General features: G+C 39.2%; 1 protein-coding gene across 7 annotated transcripts in view; it reads right to left on the bottom strand.

Moving 5' to 3' along the window:
- LOC103371744 (arrestin domain-containing protein 3-like) overlaps nucleotides 1-6,238 on the bottom strand; it is a 25,544-nt gene extending 19,306 nt beyond the window's left edge. The window contains exons 1-3 of one of the 7 annotated variants that reach the window (XM_008301171.1): nucleotides 5,758-6,232; nucleotides 3,147-3,191; nucleotides 359-419 (exon numbers count right to left, since the gene is read on the bottom strand). In XM_008301171.1, coding sequence (XP_008299393.1) covers nucleotides 359-419; nucleotides 3,147-3,191; nucleotides 5,758-6,016 — 365 coding nt within the window. In that variant the 5' untranslated portion in view covers nucleotides 6,017-6,232. Of the gene's footprint in view, nucleotides 1-358; nucleotides 420-3,146; nucleotides 3,192-5,757 lie in introns of all 7 variants that reach the window. The other 6 variants (XM_008301172.1, XM_008301170.1, XM_008301167.1 and 3 more) reach the window with 6 other exon arrangements.
- Between the last annotated feature and the right edge of the window lie 2,379 nt (nucleotides 6,239-8,617).

The raw sequence follows: 8,617 nt of genomic DNA, 5'->3' as shown, positions 1-8,617 counted from the left end.
TAGCTCACTGCTGCGATGATGTTGGTATGCCATATGTAAGATTCCAGGATCGCCAACTCCTGACTCAAATTAGCTTTTGTTCATGCAGAAGTTTCGTTTTACTTTTTCCAGCCAACTCTGTGAATGAAAGAGTGTTCAATCATTTGTGTTTGATTTGTTAAGGAGTGAAGATCTGACCATATTTTAAGACAAACCAATGCATAAATGCAGATAATTCCAGAAGGTTGCCTCCTTTTCTGTGACTGTAGTTGCAAAATACAAGGCTGATCTATTAAGATGTATTCACAGGCTTATGCTGTCTGTCTGCTCTAATTATGGATCACTTAAAAAAAACAAAACAAAACAAAAAATTTCTTACTGGAAAGGGATCTGAAAAGAGAACGGGTAGACATGGGTTCCTGGGGCAACAACATTGCTGTCTAAAAAAAAGAAGAAAAAAAAAGTGAATGTATTGGTCAAGAGAAAAGGAATGAAAATGGTAGAGGGGAAAAAACATAGAGACATACATTACTGGTCAGAAGTTTTAGAATACCCCATTTTTTCAATTTTTTGTTGTAATTTATGCAGTTGAATGTCTCATTGTACTCATCAAAGTAGCCACATTTGGCAGACATAACAGCTGAACACACTTGTGGCATGCTTTCCACAATGGAAATCAAATATTCTTTAGAAAGTTCTTCCCAACTCTGTTGCAGAAGTTGCCATAAATGTGTCTCACTTACAGGTTGCTTTGCTTTCACTCTTCTGTCCAGTTCATGTCAAATCAGCTCGATTGGGGTTTAAGTTTGGAGACTATGCTGGCCACTCCCTGTTTTCAAGCTTATCACTTTGGGTTTTTTTTCCCTAAAGTAGTTCTGGCATAGCTTGGACTTATGTTTTGGGTCATTATTTTGCTGTAGGATGAACCCTTGACCAACTAGGTGCATGCTAGAAGGTACTACATGGCACTGCAGAATGCTGTGGTAGCCATTTTGGCTCAGGGTGCCTCTCACTCTATACAAGCCACCAACCCTGGATCCAGCTAAACAGCCCCAGACCATCATGCTTCCTCCTCCATGCTTGACAGTTGATGTCACACACTGAGGAACCGTCCTTTCGCCTACTTGACGGCATACAAAAATCCTGCGTGATCAACCGAACATTTCAAATTTTGATTCATCCGTCCATAACACCTTCTTCCAGTCGTCGGTAGTCCATTGGCAGTGTTTCATGGCCCATGCATGTCTCTTTTTCTTATTCTGACACTGGTGGTTCTACAACTTTTGACCGGTAGTGTAGATTTACTGTGTAGCTGTTAGAAGTGTGGACAGGCCACTTTAGATGAGAAAGATATGATGCAGTTTTCTATTTAAATGAAAGCTGCACACCTCCAAAGGAATCGGTCAGATGTAATCAAAGATTTAAAACGACAAGGGTTTCTTTCCAGGAACAGTTTCTCAAGCTTTGCAGCAGACAGAAGAGAGGAAATGCACACCTGCAAAACTGAATGTCTTTAGAGATCCTTTATGGTTTGTAATGGGACATCGGATTGGTCAACAAGCACTCAGGCTCTCAGGTCACTGAAATTTAATTTACTTGTGCAGACAAGCAATTAAAATCTTAAAAAATACAACAGTTTCAAGATCAGTGGCGACTGGTCCATACGGGGCACAGCGGCACCGCCCCACTACTAATGACCAGATAAAAAGTAGTTCTCAAACACAATATTAAATTTGAATTAATTATAACAAAATAATAATTAAATTAATAATAACGTTCATACACTTTTGTTATATTAACAATATTTGTATTATTAACAGATTTAATATTAGTCTTCACTGCGTGTTTACTAATTCTACACTTCCTGGATGCGGGGCGCCGCCCACATGAGTGTATATGTAGCTCGAAAAACGTTTCGTAATCATGTGACCTCGGCCTGAGCTCTGATTGGCAGCTGCAGAGTTTCTCACGGGGCGCAGCTCAGTGCGTCCCGGACCCGTCCACTTTTGCTGTAAGCCAATTAATTTTGTCTTGATTTGCTTTTGTCTTCTGTGGTTGGATATCAAAACTGTCCTTCGATGTTCTTACGACTGTGCTTTAAATACATCTCACACCGTCACACAGCCTTTTCCCTCCTCTTCTACTAGATGACAGCTACTGTCGTGATGGCTTAATGCTGTCAATGGAGAGAAGGCTGGTCACAGAAATGAGTGACTTCAACCAAAAAGTCATAGAGAAGTTTGCTGAGCAGAAAGAGAGAAGAGCCAAGTTTTTTCAAATAGCTCCAGCCTGCATTTGCAACCTCCTTTTTGAGAGTGTTTGAATTGATGAGCGTGATGATCATGAAGCTGTATTAGTGTCACTGTAACCGGCACAGGAAGCTGCTGTGTTGACCACAGTGGTGGAAAGTAGTACTTTTATAACTTCGGTGTACCGCAGTATTAACGCATAAAAATGAGGTCTTCTCGTGAAAAACGGAGCACACCTGCCTTCGCTGTTTTTCCGCTCATAGAAAAGACTGCGTGTAGAATACATGTAACTTGGTTTCATTTCTGACATGAGGACACCGTAGTTTATTATTTTTAAAGTCATTTTTGCTCACACACCTGTCAAAGCACACCACAGCCATCAACAGCATCTACCACAGCCTGCTATGTGGGGCGTTCGTAGAGTCTATCGATAAGAAAGTGTTCAGCAAGTCATACGTTTTGTTGACCAGGTGGGAGGTGCAACAAAATGCGAAAGTGGGTCGTGATAGTGCTACCAGTGAAAAAGTTCATCTGGAGCCCTGAATAGTGTTTTTTTTTCATTATTTATGTTGTGTGTTTTGAGTTTGTACAGATTCTGTAAATATTGATAAAAGTTTAATGAATGGTTTTGAAATTTAGTTCTGGTAAATCTTAATAATGTTAAATTAGATTATGATTAAAATATTCTCCAAAAGTAGATCATTTGTATTCCTGTAAACAGTTGTGCCTGATGTTACTCATATTGTAATTTCTGATTTAAAATAAAAGGTCATTTGCAGACTGTGCCCCTCCACCAAAAAATTTCACCAGCCACCACTGTCCAAGCTACTGTGGACTGAAAACACACAATCGCAGGCGTATAGAAAAAAGCAGAAGAGAGTCCAACAACAGGTTAAGACACAACTTTGAAATACTTACACGTATTTAGGTTCTGGGTTGGCAGTAGAGTTTGTTCGTCACCCTCTGAAAAAAAAAGAAACACACTGAATCAACAGAATAAGACACAATATTTAGGCAGAAGAAAAAAAATAAATCTGAATAGTTATTTACATAATTAACTATTTTTTTGAAATTGTCCAACCACAGATTATATTCTTGAATAATTAATTTATAATTGGTCCAAAAATGCCCTCACAATTCATGGGCTAGAAGCAGAGAATGTTTGGCATCGTTGTCTGACAAAATGCTCAAACAATTCATCAATTCATGAGCTCATGTGAACTTGCAACCATTTGATAGAGTCAATTGGTGTATGAATGTGTGTGTGAATGGGTGAATGACAAACACATTGTAAAGCGCTTTGGGTAAAAGTGCTATATAAGCGCAGACCATTTACATTTACGTGTAGGTCAGATAAATGCGACCTGGCCGTCGCATGGCAAAAGATCAGATACCTATCAGATTTAGTGGCCTGGGTTGCATTTGAAAAAAATCTGATCTGTGTTGTTCAGACTGTCATGAAAAGATCAGATACAGGTCACATAGGGGCAAAAAAAAATAAAAAATCATATTTGGGTCACTTTAGCCCGCTGTCTGAACGTAGCGTCTGTTTCGTGATGCTTGTGGATATCAAGCATTACCGTAAGAGTGTATTCAAACTGATTTCAGAATCAAAAAGTGATTTTCCAGTGAATGGCATTCCACCTTCATTGAGTTAATCTAAATAAAATATCAGTCATACCTAAAAACCTTGTAAATAAATGCATTATGAATACATTAATTCCTGAAGAATAATACTTATTGTCTGCAAACTGTAAGCAAATGTCAGATGTGTATGTAAAAGCATTAGCACCTCACAGTTTCAGTCACTGTCTTAACATTAATAACAATACTAATAATAGCAACACATCATTTCAAAATAAAAGCCCAACAAAATAACTTTTTCTTTTTGTAAACTCAGACGGCAGTTAAAAATGAAACCCCCTGTCATCACAAACTCATTCCATGTCAGACTGATAGTAGGCCATCTCAGGATGTCACTCACAAAGTATCAGCCCAAGCTGATGTCGCATTTCAAAATAAGAGTCCACCAAAATAGCATATCTAGGATGTATTTCCTCCAACTTCAGACTACTATTAAAAGAAATCCCTGTTATCACAAATCCATTTCACTTCAGATTGATAGTAGGCCATCTCAGGACTAATAACATTAGCACTGTTTATTATATTATATTATATTATATTATATTATATTATATTATTATTTACTGACAAGGTGGGAGGTGTGACCAAATGAGAAAGTGAAAAAGTTAGACTGGAGCTCTGTGTAATATACACACGTTTTCATCCTCTTTGCAAGTTTTCCACTCGTTGCTTTTCAACATTTAACATGGTAAAAACAATTGGGCTTTTTTGATAATAATTTACATATAAAGACGTTCTAGTGTCATAGTGAGAACAGATTTCTACACAGTAAAGTCAATACAAAATCTAAGTCATAAAACGAGTAACTGAAACAGTATTCACCCCGTTAGTATTTAGTAGTATTTACTAGATGAACCTTTAGCTGTAATCACTGCAATCACTTGAGTTCACGTGGATGGGTCTCAATTAACTTTGCACATCTGGACACTGATATTCTCCCCATTCTTTGTTTCAAAACTGTTCTAAACTCTGCCATGTTGCAAGCCCAGCCACAAATTCTCAGTTGGATTGAAGTCTGTGCTCTGACTCAGCCACTCCAGAACATGAACCTTGTTGTCGTTAAACCATTTCTGTGTAGCTTTGCATGGTTCAGGTCATTGACTTGCATGAAAACAAACCTCCTCCCAAGTGACCGTTATCTTGCTCGCCAGGATTTCCGTGTGCTTTGCTGCAGTCATTTCACATTCACATGCCCATCCCTGCATCATAATGCTGCCACCAACGTGCTTCACAATGGGGATGGTTTGTTTGTTATGATGTGCAGGCGTCCACCAAACCCACATGTTCTTTGTTGAACTGTAGACAAGAGTTTAGTATGAGGGGGTTTTTTCAACAGTGGCTTTGTCTAACATAAAGCTTTGCCTGGTGGAGAACAGGACAAAGTATGTGCACACTCTCCCATTTCACCTGCTGAAGCTTGTAACTCCATCAGCGGAGTCATGAATGTCCTTGTGGCCTCCCTTTTTACTAGTTTGTTTCTTGCATGGTCCCATAGTTTTTCAGGACGACCTGCTCTTGGCAGACTTACGCATGCGCCATATTTTTTCAATTTACCTGCACCGGTGTTGAATTACATGAGTCAGTTTAAGGGGGGGGAGAATACTTGTGCAATAAGTTATTTTATATTTTTAGTAGTTTACACAACATTGTAGAAATCTGTTTTCACATCGTTATCTATTCTGACATTGCATGCTCTTTTTACTGTGAACAATGTGTTGAATATCTGTTGCCTGTTTTCCAATTTCTGTCTGTTGCGCAGCATTTATTTGCACACTTTTGTACTTTTGCAACCCCCCCACCTGCAAAACCTTTAAAAGTTTAATTGCAAAAAATAATCTCAGTTTTCATGCAAACCTCCGTGCAGCAGAAAGAGAAGCAGACTTACCCTCTTTTCCGCCTCCAGTGAAGTAATGTTTAAAGCTGAAGTATTTGTCTTTGGAGTGGTAAGTAACAGTGGTTTTTCCGTGTCTCTCGGTCCACAGAACTTCTGCTTTTCCTTTGAATTTAATGGACAGAGACTCTATCTCACAGTCTTTGGCCACTTCCAGCGCGACTTGCCCACAAACGGTGTCGCCACAGGTAAATGTGTTGTTCTTGTTGATGGGATTAAAGGTGACTTCCAGTTTTTTCACAGTGGACGACATGATGAGCAGCGTAGAGATAAAATTCCCGAAGAAAAGCGACGCCGAGCAACGAACCAGCGGAGGCGAGTTTCCCGCCCACTTCCGGGTGTGTCCGAATCCAGGAGAGGAAAATAACAGCTGCTCTGCCTCCTCCCAGCGCTGTCTTGTTATTCTTAGTTCATTTCCGCATGTATATAATTATTATTAGCGGTATTATATCGTTGTCAGACACGTTTAACTGGCTTCTGTCTGTCTTTTTCTCAGAAAGCAGAACATGTCTCATTATCGCGGTGGCTCCAGAAGTTTTTTCACGCGCTGTCCAAATCTCAGCAGGCACACAATGTTCCCACAGCAGCCTTGGTTCCTGAAGGTTCGAATAATGTTTTCAAGAAAACACTAGAATAGAAAGAACTTTCTCAAACATACATAAAAGAAAACAAATATCAAGATTCTGTTGAGGCCTCTGATGACGCTTTTTAAAAAAAAAAAAAATTAAATATTCCTGTGATACATTAAATAAAAGGTGGAATATTATAATATCTTGAGGCTGTTTTGGGATTATTTTAGAGCAGTGGTTCTCAACATGGGGGCCACGGCCCACTAGGGGGCCACAGAGAGCTGCCAGGGAGGCCTTCAGATGGCTGTGAATGTTATTAAGACAAATACAAAACAAAAAAAATATTCTAATGGCAAAATAACGAGAGATACTATCTAACTAAACAAATAGTCAATTCGTAGTGCTTCATTTGTATAAACTAACTGCCTAGCCCAATAATGACAAATGAATAAATTGATCAAAACACAGTGTGGGGCGGTGGCATGGAAATATGCACCATTGAGGTCCCCGTTGTCTGGACCTTGGTACTTTTTCCTGATGTGTATGTAAATAAAAGTAGTGAACTGCTTAGAAAGACAAACTCTGGTGCAGCATCATTGTAGCAAAACACAGCAGAACGTCTGAGAACCAACGTTTTAGAGGGAACACGTTACAGGATGTTCTTCTGGAAAACATTCCCACAATGTACCACGATGTTACATGATGACAAAGGAGGGACATTCTCAAAGCAACGTTAAACAACTTGAGTAAGTTTGGGCATAATGGTCTAACAATGTTTGTCTTCAAAGTTCTTTTGATTGAATTCTAGAGTCATACAGGTTCAGCATCCTGGGGCCCCCATCCCCTGCTGTCACTCACTTGAATGCTTTACCATGTTAAAGCAGTGTAATTCCAGCACGTACCCCTCAGCCCACTATAATGCACATAATAATAGACCAATAAAGAATAGAATAAAAATAAGTAAATAAATACATTAAAAAAATAAAAGATAAAATTAAAAGGGCAAAAAGGTATCTGAGGTATGACACTAGGTTGAGTAAAAACATTGTTGTCTGGAATGTCAGATGTCCTGATGCATCTCCAGGGCCAGAGTCTGTTTATTTATTTATTCACTGCTGTACCTGTGTGAAGGGTTTATCCAAAAATGTCAAAAAGTTATCTTCGGAACCCCCCATTGTATGTCTTCTTGTTTAAGGTTCATCTTAACGGTCTAACAGTGTTATCACCAAGCATTTTTAGAACGTCTGTAGTTATCCCACTTTTAAGACGAGCATAAGCTTTCAAATTTTAGGAATTGTATAATTTTTTTGCAGTATAGAGGCGAGTTGAAACTACGTCAGTATGAGACTTCACAAATCACACTGATACACTTTGGTTTCTCTTTCTATCAAAATAGTCTTGAAGAAGAAAAGTTGTGGAGTATTTGCAGTGGCGATTCTAGGTTTTACTTTTAGGGGGGGCCAATGATATATTTTGGGGGGCACCCAGTTACTGCGTTATTCGTAGATGTAGCCAAATTTCTCGAGAAATGTTCTTTACTTGTACTCACATTGTATGACTAAATATAGATCTAACCTGATTAAATAGATCTAACAAAATAAACATGATCTGGAAAAGGTTTCTGGTCAGAACGTACTTGTACAATATCCATCCATCCATTATCTATACACCACTTAATCCCTCACTAGGGTCGTGGGGGGGCTGGAGCCTATCCCAGCCGACTTAGGGCGAAGGCAGGGGACACCCTTGACAGGTCGCCAGTCACTTGTACAATATGAAATGAACAATAATTGCTTCTTTCAAAAGCAACTCATGACACTCAGACTGATTCACAGCGTGAAGACTCATGTTAATAACAACCTGATGGCTCAGGGTGAATTAAAATACACACATCAGCACAATGCTCTCCTCTTTTATATTAACAATGTTGTTCTTAATTTGCTCTGAGGAATGTCTGTCTGTCCTGCTCTGCGTTTCACCTGGTGCTGAAGATGGGCTACAGCTGCTGGATGCCGGTCCTCAGAACTGTCCCCCTGACCCTGTCTCGGTTCACTGGTCTGCCCCTCACATGGCTTCTTCTTAACTATTCAGGACTTTTGGGGTCTTTTGGACCCCAGGCCATTTGGTTTAGGTGACAGCTATTGTTTTTGGATTTTTAAACATAAAAAGAGGGGCATTTGTCATGCATTTGGAGCCAAAAATATGTCAAGTTATCAGAAAATGTATTTAACATAGTATAAAAGTTTATAATGAATACCAACAATTATTTTGCACATATTCTTTCT

Source organism: Stegastes partitus, unplaced genomic scaffold, assembly GCF_000690725.1.
Source record: "Stegastes partitus isolate 25-593 unplaced genomic scaffold, Stegastes_partitus-1.0.2 Scaffold1638, whole genome shotgun sequence".
Taxonomy (NCBI): domain Eukaryota; kingdom Metazoa; phylum Chordata; class Actinopteri; family Pomacentridae; genus Stegastes; species Stegastes partitus.
This window is presented reverse-complemented; position numbering and strand designations above follow the sequence as displayed.